At 39.9% G+C, this 25,232-nt stretch overlaps 4 protein-coding genes and 1 pseudogene across 4 annotated transcripts; all 5 read left to right on the top strand.

Annotated features, from left to right (window-relative positions):
• The first annotated feature begins 178 nt into the window (after nucleotides 1-178).
• LOC131788335 (uncharacterized) lies at nucleotides 179-1,961 on the top strand. The gene has a single exon (XM_059105420.2). The coding sequence runs from the start codon at nucleotides 284-286 to the stop codon at nucleotides 1,616-1,618; it is 1,335 nt and encodes a 444-aa protein (XP_058961403.1). The 5' UTR covers nucleotides 179-283; the 3' UTR covers nucleotides 1,619-1,961.
• A 7,620-nt stretch (nucleotides 1,962-9,581) lies between these two features.
• On the top strand, nucleotides 9,582-11,264 carry LOC131795737 (uncharacterized). Its single transcript, XM_059113345.2, has one exon. The coding sequence runs from the start codon at nucleotides 9,704-9,706 to the stop codon at nucleotides 11,246-11,248; it is 1,545 nt and encodes a 514-aa protein (XP_058969328.2). The 5' UTR covers nucleotides 9,582-9,703; the 3' UTR covers nucleotides 11,249-11,264.
• A 1,232-nt stretch (nucleotides 11,265-12,496) lies between these two features.
• Nucleotides 12,497-15,108, top strand: LOC131795739 (uncharacterized). Its single transcript, XM_059113347.2, has 2 exons — nucleotides 12,497-12,574; nucleotides 13,741-15,108. Exons 1-2 carry the CDS (start codon nucleotides 12,568-12,570, stop codon nucleotides 14,664-14,666), a joined length of 933 nt encoding a protein of 310 aa, XP_058969330.1. The 5' UTR covers nucleotides 12,497-12,567; the 3' UTR covers nucleotides 14,667-15,108.
• A 1,875-nt stretch (nucleotides 15,109-16,983) lies between these two features.
• LOC136283416 (uncharacterized) lies at nucleotides 16,984-21,377 on the top strand. Its single transcript, XM_066172244.1, has 2 exons — nucleotides 16,984-17,157; nucleotides 19,828-21,377. The coding sequence occupies exon 2, from the start codon at nucleotides 19,856-19,858 to the stop codon at nucleotides 20,759-20,761; it is 906 nt and encodes a 301-aa protein (XP_066028341.1). The 5' UTR covers nucleotides 16,984-17,157; nucleotides 19,828-19,855; the 3' UTR covers nucleotides 20,762-21,377.
• Nucleotides 21,378-22,827: 1,450 nt separating this feature from the next.
• Nucleotides 22,828-23,893, top strand: LOC136283321 (uncharacterized; annotated as a pseudogene).
• Nucleotides 23,894-25,232: the final 1,339 nt, after the last annotated feature.

Raw genomic sequence — 25,232 nt, 5'->3', positions numbered from 1 at the left:
GAGTACCAAATTGTGACAAAATAGTAATTGTTATCGAATATTTCTGATCCCAAAAAAGTGAGCTTCTCGCGCAATGGAATGGAAGCGAACATATTTTTTATGTTTGTCGTCTCTGATACTATATTCGTATCTTTGTTATTTGTGTTTCGTTGGTTTGAACTTGAACTGGCGAAAAAATGTCAAACGCAACGACTCTGAAATAGAAACGCAAATACTCAGGATTTCGAACTCAACAAAGTTTAACGTTTCTAATTCAAGTGCGTTGCTCTCTCGGAGAGATTCAATGGCTGTCATTCATTCGGATCTGTCTTATTCCAGTGCGGTGAATAACAATACTCTCTATCTGTTGATTTTGCCCTTTTCAACCAAAGAGCTGGAAATTGATCGTGTACTGGAGGACAAAGACAAACATTCCGTAAGGATGTTGAGTGATTTTCTTCGTTCAAGGAAACAATTTCATGGTGCAACTTGTATGCAACAACAGGGAAGCCATGAAATGAAAGCCTCTGGAAATTTCATGTTGGATCAATCTTGGTGTCGTTTTGTGAAAAAAATGTGGAGCGTTCACATTAGGAATACAGGCCCTGTAAAAAACCTCACGCTACAAAAGTCTCTCTGGCTTGACTCTGACAGTGAAACTGGGACAACTGACGCGCTTGTACAAACCTGCAGTATCGTGCAAGGTCCATTTGTAATAAGGAAAGATGTGTTTCAGAAAATTGGGGGACCAATCGACGGTTTTGGGAAATTATCTTTATTGGAGTTTTTTCTACGATCAAAGGGCGAATTGAAGATTGCAAAGCTTGGTTCTTGCGCGTGGACACCCGAAATCAAGCATACGGATCGAGGAAATTTGAAAGGCTCAAAGGAGGTCCCTGAATATGCAAATTTTGCCAATAAACATACGGTACTTCGGATCGTAACGGAGAATAGAATAGAATGGACGGCTTGTGTCGCAAACTGGAAGATGTGCCCGGAGAAACCCTATGTAGAGCCACGAGGTCTACCCGGCGTAGCTGCACCGATATGTTGCAGCACTGTTTTATGGAAAATGCTGAGCGATTTTGTAAGAGGGCTAAACAAACTGGGGCTAGAATACCGAATTGTTGATGGCACCTTGTTAGGGGCTGTCAGGAGTAAAGCGATCATACCATGGACATACGACGTAGATATTGCATTACCTGCCTCTGTGTATAAAAATGCTTCAACGTATACTGCTCTCGAAAAGGTTCTCGAAAATCAATACTATATAGGTTGGTCTTTCATTAACATGCCCAGGGGGCATATTCTTGTGCCCCCGTACATCGACGTAAATACAGCCCCTTATTTTGACGGGCCTGAAGACTTAGAAGGCAAAGCATTATTCAGTAGTGAACTGGAAGAAGCAGTGAAGGGAATGTTGCCAGTGTCTCAGGATTGGAGACAACGTGGCTATGTAGATTTTTATGAGGCAGGTCAAGCCCTCATGGAAGGATCGTCCATTGTCACCATCAACAATGAACAATTCGTGACCGTGAAAGATGTGGATAAAATGTTGAGTATGAATTACGGCAAGAACTATCGGCAACCAGCACTCAAAGGAGAATGGTCAGGTTTGTCAGATCACAACGGTCCCTGAAGGAAATAACTTAGATATAGTCTAGATTCTAGTAATAATGCAGCGACGAGTTTGCGTCGGATTAGGAACTTTAAAAGGAGAAAGGACGGCAAATCTGAGGAAACATGGATTAATTTGTATAATTATCATGTATAATTTTCTTTACAATTTCACAAATGGGTGGCTGTGTCAGAATTGGTCATCATGGTTCGCGCAGGTTTTGGTGATCTCGGGCGTTGCTTTGCTGAGGGCAGCTGAAATATTTCTATTGTTTGAAAACGCACGTGCTGATTTGCACGGCTCTTTATTTAGCAGACAGAGGAGCTCATTACCCGGAGCCTCCATACCAATTGTACCCTTGAGGCAACCCTGTCCCTTTTTATTTTTAGAACTGAGATATGTGGGGTTCTTTAATTTCCCCCGAACACTCGCTGACGTTCGCATAACACTCTAAAAAACTGGTAAACTTTCCGCGCTTTTTGCCATTGTTGAAATAGTTTCGTGCGGCCTGCATGTAATGTAAACAATAGAGGACCACAGCTTTCTTATGACTAGCTATTTTGTAAACATCCGCGAAAAACCCCGTGGGAGGTGCTGCTAGAAATAAAAGATACGGGACAGGGTTGACTCAGAGGGTAAGTATGGAAGATGGAAGCTCCGGATAATGGGCTCCTGGCAGACATAACTAATTGATTTATCATTGATTATCTTGTTTCATTTTTGATCAAATTTGGAAGTAACAGACTCCTCCACCAAAGTGAAAAATGCGTCATGTCACCGCTGAAAGCAAAGAAAGATTTACGAAATCTTCTGGGTTGCAACGCACATGGCGGCTAAACAAAAAACATGCACAAATGAGTTAAGTTTGATGAGCTACGCGCCAATAACACAGCGGTCAAAAGTACAGAAACTGCAAATGAATCAATTCTGGCCTGCCGTGCGCCAATTTCCTGCACAAAATTTCAAAGGAAAACATAAATGTTAAAAAACAACCGCCGTTTCGCAAAATAAGCGAAGGAAAATTGAAAGGGTTACAGAAATAATAAAAAGAAAAAAATGTAGTCAAAATGAAAACTTGGGAGTCTCTACCATTTTTTCAAGCGAGAAAAAATTAAACATGATGATCAAATCAACACGCGAGAATAATTGACAGAAAAAACGTAAGTTTTTTGAGAGGGAAATAAAACAGTCCGCAGCCATTTCTTATTTGTATATATCATAAAACGATTGCAAGTGTTAAGTAGTGTCTGCGCGTGTGTGAAAGTGGAGGCAGGAAGACTATCGGTCGTTTGCCATGAGCTTGATGTCCTCCCTGGTTTTCCCCATCTCCTGAATTTCTCCCTTTACCGTCCGCCGCAAGGTGTTCTTTGGGCGGCTACTGTTGAGTTTCCCTCCAGTCGTCCAGTGAAGAGCGGTTTTTGCGATAGAGGCTTCTTGGTGGGTGACGTGCCCAATCCGCCTCCAGCGTCTCCTCATCAGGATGGTCGCCATTGGTTTAGTTCTTGAGTATGAATAGGGTTCAATCAGTTCCTGAAGAGCACTTCCTTCTAACAGCTTTGTTATCAGCATGTTTCCAATGTAGAGCAGAGGGTAGTATTGGCCGCTGAAATCTCCTTAGATCGAAACAAGACAACAATAACCTATTACTCGGCGTGCTTTTTCTGAAGCCGTTAAAAACGTTGATTGAGCCCGCGCAACCGAAATCAAATATAGGGCGATTACCAAGGGCATAGCATCGACCGCGTTTCTCTTGCAAGCTAGTACAACAGATTCTAATGAAAAAGATGTAAGGACTGTTTTGGAACTGCTCAAACCTCCAGATAAGTCTTTCGCTTCCAAAGTTATTAATTTTGGTGTTGTGAGTGTTCACACGAAAATTTGATATAAATTATCGCAACTACGGGAACTACCTACTCCATCGCTGTAATGTAGCAAACCTTAACAGACTTCATCAGATAATTTGGTCCACAATTATCAAAGTTTCTGGCAGTGAAAGTTACCTTAATAACATTTTGGTCATAAGAGATTCTGCCTCTACCTGTTCATAAACACATCCAAGGCTTGCGTAAAGATCTTAATCATTCCAGTTCTGATATAAACATTTTTGCAGAAACAAGATTTAGTTCTCAAGATCCAAATGACCTGTATGACATCAGTGGTTATAGTCTCTTCCGAAATGATAATCTGAACTCCAGTAATGGTTTAGTTAGGCCTTGGTAGTAGTCAACCCTCGCCAACTGACTATTGCTTCCAGTTTGCTGAGCTGTCGACCAACAAGTGCACCGCAATAACAGATATCCTCCAGAATTCAAGAGAAGGTGATTCAGTGTCAGTCCTCGGTAAGGTAGGAAACATCAGTGAAATATCAACGGTTCGCCTTGGCAAACAAAGTCTCCTGGCTGAAGGGACAATCGCAGATCTAACAGGAAAGATAACTATCAGCCTGTCGGAAGATAATCTCGCTTTAATTACCACGGCCGCAGTTTACAAGATAACAAACATCCGTGTGTGCTTCTGGAATGATGCCAAGAAGTTAACTACATGTCCAATTCCGTCATCTCTGCCATTCAAGATGACAAGCCCAAGGGCATAACCATGGAAGAGCCTTCATGAAGTTCCACAAGAGCATAAATTGCCGTTATTTGTTCTCTTCATAAAAACTGTGGAGAAGGTTCAGCAATACCCTCTTTGCGTACACTGTTCAAGAAAGCTTTTGCAAGCCTCAGCCAGTTTGTTAGTGAAATGTGATGAATGCAAAAAAAATCATGGTTCTTGCCAACTGCAGCAAAAGAATGTCTGTGCATTTTACTGTGCAAGGTCAAGATGAAAGTGACGTCATCGTCACTGCGTTGGAGCAGACCTTGAAGACCGTCGTTCCAAGAGTCGAAGAAATGTCGGAAGAACAATCGACTGAACATTTGCTGTTATTAAACAATATCACCATTGAGTACAGTTCATCGACACTTAATGTACATGTGTGTGCCGTCGAACTTTGAACCCGTAAACACTTTAAGTTCCTTGAGTATAAGCTCATTTACACTCAATTAAGGTCATCGAATCTGCTAATAAACAACTATTGCCTTTTGCATTTTCCTGGCAGCACTGAGATGGAACCACAAGATTTAGAGATGCCAGATCTTACCGAATACAACCCTGAGGTAATTTGACTGACAGAGAAATGTTGGTAGCGAAAATTTCTAAATCTTAGCCTGTTCCAGGCGTTTAGAAACTGAAACGAAGTGCGTCAGAAAACGGTACGATAGTAGCGAAGGAGTGAAAAAGCGAGAGAGTTTTGGGTCAGGTCACGTATTGAACACTGCCCGATCCAAGCCTCCCACATTTTCTCTCTGCCGCTGATACAGGGCCGTTTAGCATTTCATCTCAAGCAAAAAGGTGTTTCTTGGCCATAACAACTTGTACCTGATAACTTAAAACGTCTTCAAAGCTCAGATTCTACCAGAAGTTTAAGAAAGGAAGCAAAACTTTCCACAAAAATCTACTTTGACTACGCTTTTTACTTTTTGAGAATCAGGACAATTCAAAACCGGACTCCACCATAGTAAAGTAAGTATGCGGAGAAGGTACTTCTTAATACCAACATGACCGCTTAGAGTCCAAAAATTATTGTTCAGAGTTAAGTTTAAGGTAGAGGAAAAGACCAACTAAGAGATTGACTTACATGACCCGGCAGGGAATAGAGCCAGGACCTCTTGATCAGAAGCTCACTCTCAAACCATTAAGCCACCACATTAGAAATCTTTTTGGTCACGTGTTCTCACAGCAGGTCGTGGATGAACGAGTCGTTTCCTCCACCAATCATGGTCAGCCAGGCATCTTACCTACATCCAACGCACAAGGAGAGCTGATATCCATTCACACCACAAGATCAAGGCAGCCAAGTGCAATCCCAGCAGTACCCGCAGCAGTGCTACACGTATCGCCGTAAAACGATTTCTGTTGTTCTCTTTGCTGAGGAAAAAACTGATGAAATCATAAAATAGGAGACAAAAGCAGACCCTGATCGAAAGAGAAAATTGGCATAAACTTTAACGAGGGCGACCTAGGAAAAGTTAGGTATCATTTTTTTCAAAGAGCGTTTTAAGGAAGACCAATGCATGAGCGTAATTCTAGCTCTCTGTTAGTTTTTATCATTCCCAAGAGTTAATGCAAGTTGTTATTGCTGAAATACTGCGCTTAACAAAACTGCTACGGCAATATTCAACAGACCAAAAGGCACCTGACAATGACAAGAAATTTTAACCCTTAAACTGTTCATTCTCCCCCCAGTTGCTTTGCACTTCCTTGCAAAATAGAGAATTTGGAAATAGACCAAGACAAAAGTCTCTACTGATAATTTTCTCGTTACATTTTTGCTGGATAGTGTCTGTTTATCATGGATAGAATTTTCATGTTAATCACTTCTGGGAGGTTACAGGGTTAAAACGGTCAAAATGTAAGGTACAAGTGTAAAGAAAGTTGTTATATTTACAGTTTAGTACAAGCTTAAAGCGATCATATTATAAGCAAGCGATTTCGTACATAAAAAATTGTAATGGGAATTCGAAACTTAAAAAATGTAACAGAAATAAAAAGAGCAATTATGTAAGACAGAGAGTCAAGGCGAATTTGAAAGACGTCTAGTTTGTAGCCTTAACGTCGATTGAATATTATTGTGTGGATCATTTATTTACAAACTATCTAATAAAATGAGGTGTTTTCCGTTTAATCTTAATTTGTCTAACCTTACTTTCTTTCAATGTAGCCGGCTTGTTTCCTGTCCGGGGTTCATCGTATCTTAAAATACCTACCAAGCGAAAATAAGTAAATAGTTTTCTTTTCTTGAGAGTGAAATATGTTGTAAATCGTGGACAATAATTTCATTAAGTTATCTGTTGTCTACACAGTTTGAGCTTGTATTGTCATTTTTTCCCAAGGCTCATATATATTTGAAAGTATTTGATCTCGTAACCAAGTCCTACTTGTCTAGTCGGTCGTCAAAGTACTGGGAAAGACGAGACTACATAGTTGCATAACTAACGCACCATACAGATAAAGATAAAATGATGAAGTACGACAGACAGATGAGAATTCTTCGCTGCACAACTCAAGCATAAAAACTGAAGCCTATTCAAGACGATCACTACGTGAGACTATGTGATCCTAGGAAATATTTTATGTGTAATTTGATGTCGCTTTTTGGTCGACTCAGAATATCGTTTTCCGCGATCAAGCGCCCGGGTTGCTTATTTAAAATTTCAGCTAAAAGGAGGGGCACTTATTGGAACGAAGGTGCTTGATCGAAGGGTGTGCTTATTGAGTTTTCCTTTCAACGAACTGAAACTTTAATAGTTTACTTGGCCAAATCTTATAAAGAAAAACAACTTCAACATTTAGTCCACCTTAAGTCACTATGGAGGTTTGGAATAGCTATTGTTATCGGCCGAAATTGACCCATTTTCGAATAGAAAAGTACGTGCATTTTAAAACATTGTATAATTGGTGGCCGCCCTATGCAAAGCAAAACCATAAATCACCAAAACTTACGTGGTCTGAGAGTTTAAACATTGACGGGGAATCATTTAGGTTTATATTTAAAACTCAACGTTGCAAGCGCTCTCATATTTTAAGCTGAAGTTGAGTTCTGGCGCCATTAGACACGATGAAGACATCTACCCATTCCGGAAAATATGAAGAAAAATAAATTCAGTTTTAATCGAAGCTTTCGTCGGCGTTATCGTTGTGTCTGCATTTAAGGTCTCTAATCTCAGACTCGGCGGAGTATTCCTCTTATAATCGTTGCTAAGTCTCTGTTTGCTGCCTTAAAGATCCTTGTTATCTGACAAACCCAACCATTCTCCTTGAAGTGCTGGTTGCCGGTAGTTATTGTCGGAGTTGATACTCAATATGATTCTATCCCCATCTTTCACGGCCACGAAGTAGTTCACTATTAAATGATGCTTTGCCTTTTAGGTCCCAGGGCCCGTCAAAATGAGGGGCTGTATTGACATCGATGTATGGGGGCACAGAAATATGTCCCCTGGGCATGTCCATGAAAGACATAAAAAAGGGGAGGGGAAAAGAAGAAAAAAGGAAAGACCCCCCTCAAAAAAAGTTTCCAGCCACAAATAATCGATCCTTAACCCTTTAATCCCTCATATCAGCATGCATATTCTCCATACTGTTCTCTCTACATTTCCTAGGCTTCTGACAAGGAGAATTTGTTCAGCAATCAAGGGTTTCTTTAGTTGGTGATCATGTCCTTTATTATCATGACCTTAATGTTTGATTTCGGGTGATGTTGTAAGGGGAAATTAGATATTAGTCACTCTTGGGGTAAAGGGTTAAACCTCTCGCTTGAAAGAAGAAGCACAATCTATTGTGTCAAGTATGTAGAGCGTCTATGAAATTGATTACGTGCATCGAGGGAGCAGCAGACAAAGAGGATAAAGCGTGGTAAAGTCGAAGTCAGCCCAGTGGCCCCAACATCCCACCCTTCAGTACAACATTTTCCGAGTTGACTGGCTCACAGCCACTCTGATTTGCTACCAAATGTGGTTTGAACGAGCGAGCGTTACGATTAAGAGATATTCTAAAATAGGAATGAACGATTGTAACCGGCATGAAAGCGTTCATCGATCCCAGAAGAAAATTAAAATTGCCATAGCTAAATGGTATAAGATAAATTGCCTGTGATCGCTCGCCAAGTCTGTCAGTGTCAGATTAAAATGATGAAAACCTGGGAAATTGGCGGAATCAATGGCACCAAATTGAGACAAAAATAATTCTCTCGTAACTTTGTTTAACCTGTCAAGAAGACCGAAATGGACTTAAAAAAGAGCAAGCCTCGTTTTGCCTGGTCTCCATGGTACCCCAAAATTTCCCTCAGCTACGCATAGCAATTGAGCGCTTTTCGTTCCCGAATTTTTATTAGTCAAATGATCCTTCTTAACGAATTTAACTAGAAAAATGGAACAGTATCACATTGATAAAGTGCTCGCCTTTTTCGAGAATGAAAATTTACGATCATTTATTAAAACGTTAGTTTTTTCGAGAGGTAAATAAAATGGTCAGCATATATTTACTTTTTTTTTTTTTCCGAGAAAGTTATTCGAAACCCATAAACAGTGTTGATAAGACATTAGATAGGTAGTTTTCAAGCTGTGTTTACCCGAATTTTTATTGGTCAAATGATCCTTCTTAACGAATTTAACTAGAAAAATGGAACAGTATCACATTGATAAAGTGCTCGCCTTTTTCGAGAATGAAAATTTAAGATCATTTATTAGAACGTTAGTTTTTTCGAGAGGTAAATAAAATAGTCAGCATATATTTACTTTTTATATTTTTTTTCCGAGAAAGTTATTCGAAACCCATAAACAGTGTTGATAAGACATTAGATAGATAGTTTTCAAGCTGTGTTTACCTTTGTACCATGATAGCAATTTTCTCATGGACCGTGATGAACGCGTTCACGCAGGTGACATTCAGTCATTCATATTTGGTATCTCTCAGTCTTGACGATGTTAACACATTTTGAGGCAAAAAATAATAAATATCATTTCGTTGAAATCAAATTTCCTGGATTGTTGTTCTCGAGTGAGAGCTATACTTGTCCTCTTTTTTGAGAAAGGGAATAGACTAGAATGAATCATTGCATATTTATTGACAAGAGAAGAGACAATACGTCTGTCAAAATTTGCATGAAGCAACCGCACCCTCATGGTATTTTCCCTCATCAAAATAAGCATTTAAGCTTCTCCTAATCTGCTGAAATAGAGTTTATATCCAAATCCGTCGACGATATGGATATATAAAGAAGAGACTTACCCGTCATGATGGTGATCACGAATGGAAACCATGGTTACACCATTTCTTACACAGAATGAAGTTAATTTTTCACAGGGAACTGATCAAACGAAAATATATTCCTTAATTAACGTTTATTAAAATCATAATGCTATCACACCTAAGGAGCCAGCTCATCCACTTTTTCTGGCTCTAAATTAATTGTTGAAAGCTGGAAAATTGGATCAATAGTACCAAATTGTGACAAAAAATAATTGTTATCGAATATTTTTGATCCCAAAAAAGTGAGCTTCTCGCGCAATGGGATGGAAGCAAAAATATTTTTTATGTTGGTCGTCTCTGATACTGTGTTGGTATCTTTTTTATTTCTGTTTCGTTGGTTTGAACTTGAACTGGCGAAAAAATGTCAAACGCAACGACTCTGAAATAGAAACGCAAATACTCAGGATTTCGAACTCAGCAAAGTCTAACGTTTCTAATTCAAATGCATTGCTCTCTCGGAGAGATTCAATGGCTGTCATTCATTCGGATCTGTCTTATTCCAGTGCGGTGAATAACAATACTCTCTATCTGTTGATTTTGCCCTTTTCAACCAAAGAGCTAGAAATTGATCGTGTACTGGAGGACAAAGACAAACATTCCGCGAGGAAGTTGAGTGATTTTCTTCGTTCAAGGAAACAATTTCATGGTGCAACTTGTATGCAACAACAGGAAAGCCATGAAATGAAAGCCTCTGGAAATTTCACGTTGGATCAATCTTGGTGTCGTTTTGTGAAAAAAATGTGGAGCGTTCACATTAGGAATACAGGCCCTGTAAAAAACCTCACGCTACAGAAGTCTCTCAGGCTTGACTCCGACAGTGAAACTGGGACAACTGACGCGCTTGTACAAACCTGCAATATAGTGCAAAGTCCATTTGTAATAAGGAAGGATGTGTTTCAGAAAATTGGAGGATTAATCGAAGGTTTTGGGAAATTATCCTTATTGGAGTTTTTTCTACGATCAAAGGGCGAATTGAAGATTGCAAAGCTTGGTTCTTGCGCGTGGACACCCAAAATCAAGCGTAGAGATCGAGGAAATTTGAAAGGCTCAAAGGAGGTTCCTGAATATGCAAATTTTGCCAATAAACATACGGTACTTCGGATCGTAACGGAGAATAGAATAGAATGGACGGCTTGTGTCGCAAACTGGAAGATGTGCCCGGAGAAACCCTATGTAGAGCCACGAGGTCTACCCGGCGTAGCTGCACCGATATGTTGCAGCACTGTTTTATGGAAAATGCTGAGCGATTTTGTAAGAGGGCTAAACAAACTGGGGCTAGAATACCGAATTGTTGATGGCACCTTGTTAGGGGCTGTCAGGAGTAAAGCGATCATACCGTGGACATACGACGTAGATATTGCATTACCTAGCTCTGTGTATAAAAATGCTTCAACGTATACTGCTCTTGAAAAGGTTCTCGAAAACCAATACTATATAGGTATGTCTTTCATGGACATGCCCAGGGGGCATATTCTTGTCCCCCCGTACATCGACGTAAATACAGCCCCTTATTTTGACGGGCCTGAAGACTTAGAAGGCCAAACATTATTCAATAGTGATCTGGAAGAAGCAGTAAAGGGAATGTTGCCAGTGTCTCAGTACTGGAGACAACGTGGCTATGTAGATTTTTATGAGGCAGGTCAAGCCCTCATGGAAGGATCGTCCATTGTCACCATCAACAATAAACAATTCGTGACCGTGAAAGATGTGGATAAAATGTTGAGTATGAATTACGGAAAGAACTATCGGCAACCAGCACTGAAAGGAGAATGGTCAGGTTTGTCAGATCACAACGGTCCCTGAAGGAAATAACTTAGATATAGTCTAGACTCTAGGAATAATACAGCGACGAGTTTGCGTCGGATTAGGGACCTTAAAAGGAAAAAGGACGGCAAAGCTGAGGAAACATGGATTAAAAAGCGTTGTAATGGTTGTTTCAGTCGTTTTACCTATAATATTTTGCGCGGGAAATTGGTGCGTGTCTAACCAAACTTGACCGATTTCCGCATGCCCCGTGTTTCATCACCGTGTTGCAAACCAGCAGGCTTTACAAATCCACAATAATAATCCTTTGCTCTCAGCGGTCACTTTGATCGACGAGCCTTTTATTTTTCAAATATTAGTCATCAGGCAGGACTAGAGGAAATCAAAATGATCAACAGTCACTGACCCACTAATGTCAAAGTAATAGAGTTTGTTTTACAACATGTCAGTCATGCGTGTGAGCGTGAATTTCCCGCTCAAACTAATCTTTTACCTTAGCCAATTTCAGGTTTGATATTTTCATAAAAGAAAGTATTTAATTTAAGTCTTACTCATTTGATTTGCCGTTGTTTTCGCCATTAAATCTGCGTTCTTTCAAAACTTAAACAATGAAATGCAAAGATGCAAGGCTGCTATTTGCATCACATTAGTACTAGTGTCAATAACCTTTTTCATAACAATGAAATTTTGTACGGAAGGCTTTTATCGCCTAGAAACCATTTACAAACAATTCATTTTTACAGAATAATAGCAGTTTTACTGTTCAGCCCATTTAGTTGGTTTTTCAAATATCTTTTCCTCCGTTTATGTATTTTAAGTCGTTGACATGGCTCGCGAGCTGAAACGAACAAAAATAGATTTCGTGGTAAACAAGTGTTGGCTGCGTTAGGGTTTTTGGCCCATTTTCGGATGGCCAAGAAAGATAGAAATATGCGTTGAAAAATCGTGTTTTATCATCTAATTTAACGAAGAAAAGGCTGAAAATTGACAAAAAAAGTGACCGTGTTGGGAGTTTCTTTTCACATTTTGTGACAAGCCTACAGTTCTATTGTTTATATATTTTGTATTGCGCTCTTTCAGTTCTAGATGTTAAAAAAAATTTAACTAAATCCTCAATGTGTTTCCTAAGCAGCAACGAGCTTTCAGAAAGGAACGTCGACTACAGCTAATTTTAAACCTTTTTTACCGCCGTACAATTAACGCTTAATTAGCTTGCTTTCCGGGACAAAGGCGACAGAAGATTACATTTGCATAACGAGCACAATCGATTTGTAAGTTCCTTATTACGACGCTTTCTTGTTTGGACGTAAGAAATTACGCTACGGTTGTAAGGAGCTCCAGCGGTGGATACGCAGCAAATGGCAGGTAAATAAGTCAGTGATTGCATTGGTTAGAACAAGTTATTTACCTTCATGGAATTTTTCAGTTTTAAACCTTGAAGTTGACTGTGTTGCCACTTTAGCGCGATACTGTAAACACAGACACTTCTACGTCTTAATTTACAGTGCTTTTGGTTATTTCATAGAGTTAATTGAGGTCTTCGAGTAACGGTTTGTAGCGGTTACAATACAGTTAATCTTGTGTATTGTTGAGTAATAGTCCAAGATATTGTCGAGCGGGATAAGTTCTTTGAGCATAAGCTCAGTTACATAAGTTGAATTCGTTTTCTTGAAGAATCATAAACGCAGAAGTACAGGACGACTCAGATGACCAAGACTGAAATGAGATCGAAAAGCTTTCATCGATCACTTAGACCAGGATTTGTGAAATAAATAAAACCGTATTTTTAAAATTTTTTTCTAGGAACAAAGGTAAAGAGGACTTGAACAACAATTAATAAATATGCACCTGCCTCTTTTAAGCGGGCTGTGAAGAAAAAATACTTTCTCTATAGTTTTAACTTTTCCATCAAGGTTCAATACTCTGTCATTAACGTCTCGAGTTATTTGTATGGAAAGTACCATTCTTACGAAGAAAGATTCCGAGTGAGGCGGTTAGAGGAGCGTCAATGAAGAGCACACTCAGATATTCATTGACCCGTATAAAAACCTTTGTTCGTTTGAAACCGCAAGGCGGAAATAACAGATTACAGTGATAACTGTTTTAAATAAGTCCCGCATTAATTGAACGGAAACTCACCCAGTCACCCCTCCCTCAATAAGAGATTGGTCATTAATTAGCGTGCCAGGGGGAGGGGGGGTGGAAAGTATATGAGGATTTTAGTTGTGTCACAATTAAATTTACCTAACCTCCCCTCTAAGGCTCTGTTGTATTCAAATGATACCCCCTCATTAACAGTAAATTTACTAGTCCCCGCCTTTTTACTCCGTCATAAACGACTGATTCCCCCTCCATCCCCCCCCCCCGCGAAAATCCTTTCATCCACCCTGGCGAGAATTAAAGACTAATCCCTTTCTATAATGAACCACTCGGCGGACATCTGTTTTATGCAGACTGGGAAACCAAAAATAACCCCTCGCGATACTTGAAGGAGAAGAGTAATTCTTTAATTATTTTATATCAAATTTTAGACGGAGCCATGGTGACCACCAAAGTTGCTCTCTGTGACTGGTTTTTATTCATGGTGTCCTACCCAAGAACACAACCGCTGACCAACACACAAAAATTCACCCAGTGGTCGGCCCTGATCGCCTATTGCCTGGGAGGAGCCAGTTTGCTTCTTTGCCCTCAGCTGTGGAAGTTTTTGTTACAGTTAAGCTTCGAGGGTCGTACTGAGGGGTACCTTCGTCTTGTTGGATTGGGTGTATTTATAATTGGATTTATACTCGTCATCTCCGCGCGCTCCAATAACCAAGTACCCAGGCACGGGGTCATTTTAGGGTCCATTCCATCGCGTCTCATCGGCGTAAATGGGATCATACTCATGATGGTCCTCAGAGGCTATATCCCGTTATCTTTTGCGCTGGTGTTCATGGTGATCGATACATCACTTCCCCTGATCACCCTGGTGTTATTGCGCCGTGAAACAGAAGAATCCTCTTCGGGAATTTCTTGCCGAAACATCTGCGCAGAAATGGTAGTCATCTTTTTCGTTGGCGTGTTCCAGTTGTTCTTCTGGCTCGTGTTTCTTATAAGGCCTGACATCGCTTATGACATCCTACAGCTTGATGAGTTCAATGGTCACTCCGCTGGCTTCTTGGCAAGTGCGTTTTTCACCCTATCCATTCATGGTTGGTATCACATAGCGAACGCATGCACTGTTAATCGACCGGCTGTCCCAGCGGCCTTTTTTTACCGAGTGTTCATCAGTGTACCGGTGCTATTCATTTTGGTTTTGGTGGATCAGATTGAGCGCAATCTTTTCCTTGCTTTGATGAGTCTCGACATATGTTTTTCGATTATGATTTTACTATTTCTGGCTTTTGGCCAAAATCCTACCACATCGTCAACTGAGATTTCTGAAGAAACACTGCTAAAACATGAAGATAGAGACTAAACTGTATTGTTGGGAGTAAGATTAAGAACTACGACAGAGCATAAAATTGTTGATAAAAGCCTGCTGAACGGGCGTAATTTATTTTGCCTTTTTCAGTGGCGCGGAAACACGGACGAGCGTGAGGCAGGCGCGAGGTAGGCGCGAGGTGAGAGCGAAGTACGAATCACGCGCGAGGGAAATAGCGCGTTTGCCTCTGTTCGCCCGGAAAACGCAAAAAAGCACGCTTGTTAAGCCAGCTAGAACTGGTATTATATTTGTTATGTTGGGGAGAGTTTCGAAGATAATTAAAATTAATCGTAGCCTTGGTTGCAGGCGATGAAAATGAAAGGGAAGGAAAATGTAAGGTTTATTATTTCGCCACCTCGCCTCGATTCTAGGGTAGAACTACATGTAAGACTTAATATAGTGTCAAGAGAAGTAACCACAACAGTGATCAAATGCACAGTCGCACTCTTTATATGAGCAGAGTACTGTTTAATTCTCTGGACATTGCACTCCGTCTTAAATGAAAGATTATTTTAAGTACAGGTCGTCATTCCTTTAGTACTAATACGAAAAAAAGCAAACATCGAAACTAGATTCGTTTCAGGTTTTTAACATTGATTGACAACGAAAAGTAATGGAAATAAACTACATATACAAATTTATCTCTGGCATACACAAGAAACACAATTCAATCGGCGTTATGGAAGGCAGATTCTTAGGAGCCCCTTGGGGGGGGGGGTAGGGGATATGTGAATCCCCTTTCAGTCTAAGAAAGAGTTTTTTGTAGTGTCCTCTCGGCATGGTGAAGACAGGAATCATCATCTCGCAACAATAAAAAATATCAATAAAAATATAGTCTAAAGGAAACTAGCGACACAGATACGGTAAAATACATGAATATCTGTAATACTGTACTCAATCCCTCCTATACTTTTGCAAACACTCATAGCCTCAAGTACTATTATACAAATACCAGCAAAGCTTTTAGCACAACCTAGGCCTCTCGATTGTGCTCGGCAATTTTAGAGCAAATCTTGTCCTTCGCAGCAACGTTTTGTGGTTCTAATAACCTCGATTGATTTGAGCGAAATATGGGTTTAAAGGAAATATCAAGCACGAAAAAGTCAACGGTTTCATAGAAAAACTTCAATTTGTGCGAATTTCTTGAATTTTTATAAGCTTTTTGAACACATAACCTGTCACTAGACAACGTTTCGCAGACCTTTTGCGATCCTTTTCTAATCTTACATGGGAAAATCCGTTCGAACGACGATCGGCAAGACGTCCAATGAACCATGTGTTTTGTTCCTTTAGACTTACAGAGTTCCTTAAATTTCGTCTATACTCGCGAGCAACTCTTTCAAGATAACTTTTAAGCTATTTTCCTGGACTGATGCTAGCAATTAGTGCGAAGAACAAAAACTAATTAAAAGCTTTTAATTAACGTGTATATGAAAATATCAAGACACTAAGCTGGCAACTTTTTGGATTTTTTGCAATGTTTTAGCAACTTTTTGCCCATTCTAGCGGGCAATTTTCCGGCGTTCTACGAGCACAGTCTGAACAGGTCAAGCAGGGCTTGATCAGCTGGGGTACTTTTCTACCTGTGTGTTACTGACAGGGTATTGTCTTAAATATGGCCAACTTCAAGTGCTCCACCCTTTCCCCACTCTCTCACGGCGCGCGATTGTCTAAGGGACCAAACCTTATTTACCGCCGGGGTGGGTGCGGGAAATTTTGGTTCTGCCACAATAAAATTTACCTGGTCCTCCCTTAAGGCTCATTAACTCATTAATGACCCCCTCTTAAGTTGGAACTCCATCTCCACTCCGTTCCCCGTGAAAAAAGTCAACGGTTAGTCCCAGTTGGATACCGGCTTATTCCTCGTCCCACTTCTTGACAGAAGTAGGCATTGCTCCAATGTAAATAATAATCAACCTTTGTACATCCTGCGTAAGAGAGAGTTTATCGTTGGTGATATCACCATTACGATAGTCATTTCCATTATTGTTATCTTATCTATTTTTTAAGTGACCTTAAAGTAGTTTATCTCCCATTCCCTGCTGAGGAAAATGAATTCCGTGTTTCGTGCATGACAATTAATACCATGTTAAATGCTACTCGATTTATAAAAGCTTAGCGTTGTCAATATCACTAAGCTTAAACGCGAATCTTTTTTGCTTGTTTACATCTTGTTTGCTAGGTCTCGCCTTAATCTTTACCGACAAATAAGGCGAATTAAGGCGAATTAAAAAAATCAGCAAGAGTTTTGCGAACATAAGATTTGACATGAGCTGACAGATCTGAGACGGATGCCCGTGGACTGAAACTTGGTCACAATTAATCTTGATGAGTATCGATATCCTTCCATCTCAGCAAACAAAGAGGATATCTGCACGCACACCCCAAGCTGTAGGTGTCTACTTCTTCGCTTGTCACAAGCCGAAAGAACTGGTACTTCACTGTTCATCGTTTCAAGTCTTAGTCACTTGATCTGACTATTTTGGTAAGCAAACTTTTCTTTTGGCGAACCCTATGTGCTCGACTCGATTCACATAAATCCTCTTTGCGGCCAAACACCCGAATACAGATTCTTTATCTACACGTTGTTCTGAAACGCCAGTTCCAATTGCAGAGCTTGTCTGCTTTTTTTAAGTTTCCGCTAATAAGAGCGTCGACTGTGTCTAAGAAATCTGAAGCTACCTGTAGTTTCCTCTATTTAACAAACATAGCATTAAACACTGAAACCTTAACAGTTATCACAGAGCTCTTTGTTCGCTAATAGAATCATACGAAGCGACCTTTGTTATCTCTGTTTTCTTAACGAATTAAGTGGTAACTTAAATTAAAAACATCGTTATTAACCGTGGATAATAACTTCGAAAGATTTTGGTAGGCTTGTTGCAGTTAGGAGAAATAAGATATTCTTAATCTTACCGGAAAAATAAAATTAACAAAGTGCAACCAAACGTCACCACATTTTCACCTCACAAGGCTAATCAAGGCACCCCACGCTTCTTGACATTAGAAAAGATAATTTACATTTTTTTCTCTTTGATCTGAATGTGATGTTCAGTTATTATTGCATTAACAAATCAGAGAAGTGGTTAAGAGAGGGGAGGGGAGGGAAAGGGGGAGCTTATGAAACGGGATTTCCTGTTTATACACACACAAATGATTAAAAAAGTTTTGTGTTTGTATTCGGTTTGAGCTTACCTACTTTCTAAACAAGTTCATGACGCGTCGTAACGATTGTTGAAGGCACAAGGAAGATATACGACGGTTGAAATGAAACACTGTTGCGAAGGAAGTTCCGTGGCAGCCCTAAAGCTGTTGACTTCCGGTTTCAGCAAATTTAACAGGATCTCCATCGGAGTCCTTTTTCATCCTAATTATCTTCATATGTCAGCTGAAAATGAATAAATCCATTTCCGTTGGCAGTTTTGTGGCAAAGATATCTTGACTTCGTCTCAGCTTGAGTTAAAAAAAAAGGTTAGTTTTAATTAATGGCTGCATGTCTCTCGTATTTCGTTTTACGTCGTTGCCAATGGGGTCCACTGTCAGAAAGGATAACTATTTACCTTGAACCGTCAAAAACCTAGCTAAATATTAACTGTCAAGAGCCTCTTGCCACGAGCAGTTCTAGATCTCGACGAATCTTTAGACTGGTACACCAGTATCCTGGTTATATCATAGGCGGCCCAAGCGTGTCATGTGTGATTTCGGGGTTTAAAGGTCGTTCGTAGGAACATCTAATATGCTGAATATGTATATTTAATTCGAGTAGTACAGGCCAAAATTTCCTCAGCATGAAATCCATCATTCTGTCTATTTGTGTTCAATCACTCTTCAGTTCACTGAAATCGATATTTTCTGAATATTTCTCGGTTGTGGGATAAAATTTAAATTGAATTTTAAGTGTTTACTCTCGCCGTGAAAAACAAAGCAAACATTCATGTCTCCTTTCCTCAGAAATGCATAGAGGTGTGAAATTATACCAGTGTCGATATGTTGGTCCATTTCTAGGTAACCAGTCAAGTTTTGTTTAAAAGAGAGCTTTAATAAATGGAAACCAGACAAGGTCGTTGTCGGAATAAATTTCGGCCATGAAAAGATGGCCGATTTATGGCTAAAAATTAAATCTTAAATAATTGATCATGAACGATTTTAAATTTTGTAAGCTCCAACAAAATTTAGGGCACAACAAAAAAGGAAGTGCCCGGAAGACATAAAAACATAAATTAAAACAAAAGAGATCGTGACTCTTGCGCAAAGAACAGTATTGATATCAAAGTCATCAGATAGTCTTGTTACTGTTGCTCAATCGATTTCAGATGTTACGACCCAGTCCCCCTCAAGTTTTAACCCTTCAGTACTCCCTGCCTTTCTTCGTTGACTTAGTATCTTAGTTAAATATTAACAATATAGCAGAGGCAGAAGATATAAATTCTTTTATTAGGGGGCAAATAAATTTATTCAACGCACGAAATGTTACGTGTATAGCTTCCTTACCATTATTCCGCTATTTTGAAAAGAGACAACACCAGGTACAAAAGGAAGTCTACAAAATGACGTTGAAAATGGCCTGAAGATACCAGACGGCCATGAAATAAATGTAAAGTAGACTTAGCACGTTATATTACGTGCGTTTAAATTTTTTTATCATTTATCTTCCTGGCTTGTTTTTTTTCCCATTTGCCTGGAAAGCTTAAAATGTAGGACTGAAACGTCGGTCCTGCTGACCGCTCACTTTTACAAAATTTTCATTTTTCGTGAACGAAAGTCTAAATTTCCAAACATATCTATTTTCTTTCCTTTTCCCTCTTTGTTCCCATGCTAATTAACGCTAGCTTAAGGTTAAATCTTAATTCGGGTTTCTTTATCTCTCAGTTCCAAAGCCTTTATCGAATAACTTTCTCTTTTCTTCGAAGGGCATCCAATCATCAAATTGTAAACAAAAAGAATTATATGAAATTTTCCTTTTAAATCTTTCAGATCTGAAATGAGATTTTAATAAAATGGCCCAAAGATCAGAGTTCGCCTGACCGCGAATCAAACTTTACTCCAAAAATTTGCCGTCATTTCATTTACCGCGGACATCTCGAACTCCAAGTATTGCGTAGCATTTTCTTTCCGTCAGAACTGGACTCCATTACAAATCTTTTTTCTCTTTCAGCGGTATTTTAACTATAATTATCATCATCATGTTCGGCTTGTTAAAATTCATGCTGTCCATTCCTCGCGAGAAGCCGATGACCAAAACAGAAAGATTCACTCAGTGGTCCTGCCTACTCGCCTATGTCATCGGGGGCGCCAGCTTTCTCTTCGCCCCTCAGCTTTGGGCCTTCATATTGCAGCTGGACCTTCAGAACCGTTCTGAGGGGTACCTTCGTTTGGCAGGGCTCGGAGTGATCGAAATTGGTCTTATTCTAATGATTGCAGCTCGCTCCAATCGTAAGATGTCCCCGCATCAGGAATGTCTGACTTCAGTTGTTGGTCGCTTGCTTTTTGTTGATTCAATACTTGTGATGATGATCCTCAGAAACATGCTGCCCCTCTCTTTCGCTCTGTTTTTCATGGTCCTTGACTCGTCTCTCGCTCTCATCACCCTAGTTATTTGGTGCCGTGAAACAAACAGAGCCTCGATTGGTTCTTTTTTCAGAGAGATCTCCACACCAGTTCTACAGCCACGTAGGCCTCTAACAGCCACCTCTACGTCGGTCATTTTCCTTCTCGGGGTCATCCAGCTGTTTTTCTGGCTCGTGTTAGTTGTCAGGCCTGATTTTGCACAACGGATGTTTCATTTGGAGCCATTTCAGGGATATTCGAGAGGTTATCTAGCCTCTTATTTGTTCCTTATATCCGTGCACGGCTTATACCACGTAGTGGGAGCCAGCAATGTCAATCATTGCTTAAGCCCCGTCTTCACTAGTTACCGCGTCTTGATCAACATGCCGGTGTTGGTGATTTTGTTTTTTGTTAACCAGATCGAGCAAAACATCTTTGTTGTGTTGACTAGTTTCGATGTGTTTTATTCTGTTGTGATAACTATCCCCGTGTGGCAAGAAAAGCGATTCCAGAACAACGAAACTGAGGTGATAGAAATTTGATTTGTTGGAAAATTCCAACAAACACAAAACTGTACTCACTCGTGAGACATCGATTTGACATACTGAGTTGATCACGGAGAGAGAAATTCGACATCTACAAGCAAAAATATATTATTTTGTTCATCATATAAACACCATAGACAAGACAATTCGACAAATGACCTTGGATTGAGCGTGGTGAACGCTTTGCCATTCATTCATCAACCTGACAGAGTGGCGCGAAAGGCGAGTGTCGTGTCAGCAGCTGATTGGCGATATCAAACACACGACAAAATGACGTTATTTTAAGTGTGCAGTCATGGCTTTTCTCGGGGCTGGAAATCCTTGTAAAACCGCAGTTCATATAAAAATTAATCAAATTAAACCATAACAAGATCTTAGTGAACAATTTTTTAAATGTTTTTTCTTTATACCCTCTATTACTTAAGATAACAAGGAATAAATCCATTTGCTAAAACGTTGTGTTGAAGGTAAAGAAATGCAGCCTGGTTCCCAGGGTCCTCTCTTTTCCTCCCTCGAAAAACTTTCTCAAATAAGGAATAGAGAGGACCCTGGGAACGAGGTTGAGAGAAATTGCGTTTCGCTTTTTCTACTTTGGGTCTCAATATGCCATATGTGTTTAACATCATTAAAAGTTGTATAACATTCTGTAACGTGACCTGAACGCCAGTTAAAAGTGCACAGGTTTCCTGAAATATTTGAAATTTGAGAATAACCTCTTTAAGTGCCTCCTTACCTGGTTTGAGTGCCTAAATTAATTTTTTTTTTGCGTCCGTGGAACAGACTTGTGCGCTGAACACAATAAATGAGAAGAAAAATGGAAGAGCTGGTGTTCGCTTAATATAGGTCCCGATACATACGGTCTCACAGCTAAAACTGTGGATGAGGTCTGTAATGGGTTGATTTTTTGAAGAATGGAAGCTATCTACCTATGAATCACACAAATAGTGAATGATTAAATTATGTCATGAAAACAAAAGGATTGTTTTCATTTTCTTGAGATTTTGACTCCACAAACAAACTTTTGTTACCTCGTTCACAATCTCAACTCTCAATTGGTCGAGGTAATCCCAGCGCGCTCGGCAGCATTTGTTTTGCTTTCCTATCAAAATTTCGGTAATTTGTCAGGGAGCAGAAGATGTTGACATTCTGTCCTGAATCTGTTCTAAATTGATTCTACAAACTTAACGACGGGAACAACTTCCACGGGATAGAAGCTGGTAATGATAAGCAAAAACAATTAGTTATTATAAACTGCCAGCAAAATGCAGCTACCAAACTGTGAAAGCCCAGTTTATCTAACAAGTCGCGAATCCTTTGAATTCTACAGGGACCTCGCGCTCTTTCTTCGCGAATTCCACGAACTTAACACCAACTTTGTTTTTATCACTGCTTTGTGAGGGGTTTAAAGCTGTGTCTCTGATGTTTGGTATTAATGCCATAAAATTTCGGTTAAGTGTCAAGGGAGGGGAAGATGTTGCCGTTCTGTCCTGAATCTGTCCTAAATTGATTCTGCAAACTTAACTACGGGAGCTACTTCCACGTGAATAGAAGCTGTTGATGATAAGCCAAAAAAATCAGTAATTATAACCTGCTAATAAATGCAATTAACAAACTGTGAAAGCTTAATTTACATAACCTGTCGTGAATCCTTCGAATTCTACAAAGAATTCCGCTAACTTAACGGCAAACTTTGTTTTATCATAGCTTTTTAACGGGTTTAAAGCTGTGTCTAATACCTACTATGTTAAATATTATGCCGAGACAAAAGAAAGTTCTTACTTCCAATACCTATTAAACAAGGTAGTCTTTGGCAGCAGGCCCTCAAACGTAGGAGACTTCGACTGCCACGCGCGGGCGAGAAATGGCCAACACACTAGTTAACTCAAAGGAGTCTTAGATTTTGTGGCAAATAGCAAGTAGGAAAATATAAAATATTCCGGTTATAACATCTTCAGCTAGCGTGTTAATTTTACTATGACAATTTTTAAGCAAGCGTATCTAAAGCAAATGTTGTTGGTACTCAGAACGTTTCCTCAATTTTTATTTTTTCTGCTTGTAGAGCCATGTTCATGAGAGTGCCCATCATAATCTCCAACTGGTTCAAATTCATGCTGTCCATTCCCCGCCACGGAACCAATGACCAAAACAGAAAGATTCACTCAGTGGTCCTGCCTACTCGCCTATGTCATCGGTGGCGCCAGCTTCCTCTTCGTCCCTCAGCTTTGGGCCTTCATATTGCAGCTGGACCTTCAGGACCGTTCTGAGGGGTACCTTCGTTTGGCGGGGCTCGGAGTGATCGGAAATTGGCCTCATTCTGATGATTGCAGCTCGCTCCAATCGTAAAATGTCCCCGCATCAGGAATGTCTGACCTCAGTTGTTGGTCGCTTGCTTTTTGTTTGATTCAATACTTGTGATGATGATCCTCAGAAACATGCTGCCCCTCTCTTTCGCTCTGTTTTTCATGGTTCTTGACTCGTCTCTCGCTCTCATCACCCTAGTTATTTGGTGCCGTGAAACAAACAGAGCCTCGATTGGGTCTTTTTCAGAGAGATCTCCACACCAGTTCTACAGCCACGTAGGCCTCTAACAGCCACCTCTACGTCGGTCATGTTCCTTCTCGGGATCATCCAGCTGTTTTTCTGGCTCTTGTTAGTTGTCAGGCCTGATCTTGCACAGCGGATGTTCCATTTGGAGCCATTTCAAGGGTATTCGGGAGTTAATTTGGCCTCTTACTTGTTCCTTATATCCGTGCACGGCTTGTACCACGTAGTGTAGCCAGCAATGTTCCAGCATAGCTTAAGCCCCGCCTTCATTAGTTACCGAATCTTGATCAACCTGCCAGCATTTGTTCTTTTGTTTCTTGTTGACCAGATCTAGAAAAACGTCTTTGTAGTTTTGATAAGTCTCGATGTGTTTTATTCGGTTGTACTTGCAATTCCTGTGTGGCAAGAAAGGCGATTCCAAGGCAAAGTTATTGAAATGACACTTGATTAGATGGTAGTTTTTGTAATTGCAGCCGTCATTTGAACTCCAAACGCAACATGCGTTGTTTAAGAATATCATGTGATATAATTAGCTCCCGAATGGATCGTGCAACACAATTGATTAACAGCTCATGCTCTCATTCTTCCTGTTCTGAGAATTAAATGTTAGCCAAACGAATGCGTTCCCATGCAAAGTACCAAAATAAACTGAAATTTTGATAATTGAATTTTTTTAGCGAGTTTTTGTTTGTTAAGTTCGCGCGGACTTTTAACATGGCGCGCATGCGCTCATTCTTCCTCTAGTTTGCTCTTTTTTCTGCGTGTTTGACTGGATGTTGAGTTTTCTTGCTTCTCAGTATGAAACGTCTTCAGGAGAAATGGTGCCCTTCGATGTGCGCAGGTAATTGCATTTATCTGTAATTCCCTTCAGGACTGTTTACTTGGCACCCATGCGCACTATTTGCCAACAAACTTTTAATTGCTTTGAATGTGTTCTGCGCGTAAAACTGTCAACTTCAAAAAACGGCGGTATGCTTTTTAAGTGAGAAATCAAACAACCGCAAGTGTTTTTTCCACTGTTTGTATCGGCATCATTTTTTGTTGTCAACAGGCGTGGCGACAAATTTGTATTCAAGTAGTTCGGTTTCATACCACTGTTTTGGGAAAGTCGTTTCACGTAGTGGTCAGTTGACAGTCGCCGGGGGGGGGGGGGGGGGGGGGGGGGTAACTCAAATCATTTTGTTTGAACTTTGGCGTCGCCCAATCAGAGACCGGCGGGCGAAGGTAATTTATTCCGAACCACTTTAAAACCCGTAAAGAATACTAGGCTTCAAAAAAAAAATAAGCTTCGTAATGGACAGTGAACAAATGTTATTTCGTAAGGCGAAGCTCTCAAAATAGTTGAAAAGTTTCCAAGTCTACATGCTAAATCTAAGTACCCATCATCAGACAGCGTAGAGTGTTTTTAAAAGAAGAGAATCTTCAGTATGATTTCTTTGTAAAATTAAACAACACCGAAATCTTCATTGTCCGAAAAACCCTTTTTTTTTTTTAAAGCTATATTAGTTTGACTATTTCTGATATTATGACAAATTACCAAAGCCTATTACGAAAGATTTTTTAAACCCTAAAATTAATATTTATTCCTTCGTAGCTGACACCTTACACACCGTCTGCCTGATCGACCTCGCGGTAAATTCTTGTCTTGCTCTAGATATATTCTATATCTTTCTAGGACTTTTTGTAACTTAAGACATTTTTTTCTAGTTACTCTCAAGTTCTGAGCAATTTCTGTTTTTAAAATATAAGAATCCGCCAGTTTAACAGTTTAGATTGGTTTGTAAATATAAGAGCATAAACACTCTGATCTAAACACTGAAATATAAAGAATTTTCTTCTTTCATGACCGAACCTATCACACAAACAGTATTGAAAAAATGTAGTAATATTCTTTATTGCACATGACCTTCACACACATATAGCA

The sequence above is a fragment of the Pocillopora verrucosa genome, chromosome 9 (assembly GCF_036669915.1).
Source record: "Pocillopora verrucosa isolate sample1 chromosome 9, ASM3666991v2, whole genome shotgun sequence".
In the NCBI taxonomy this organism is placed as follows: domain Eukaryota; kingdom Metazoa; phylum Cnidaria; class Anthozoa; order Scleractinia; family Pocilloporidae; genus Pocillopora; species Pocillopora verrucosa.
Note: the sequence above shows the minus strand (reverse complement) of the source record. Positions and strands in the feature narration are given on the sequence as shown.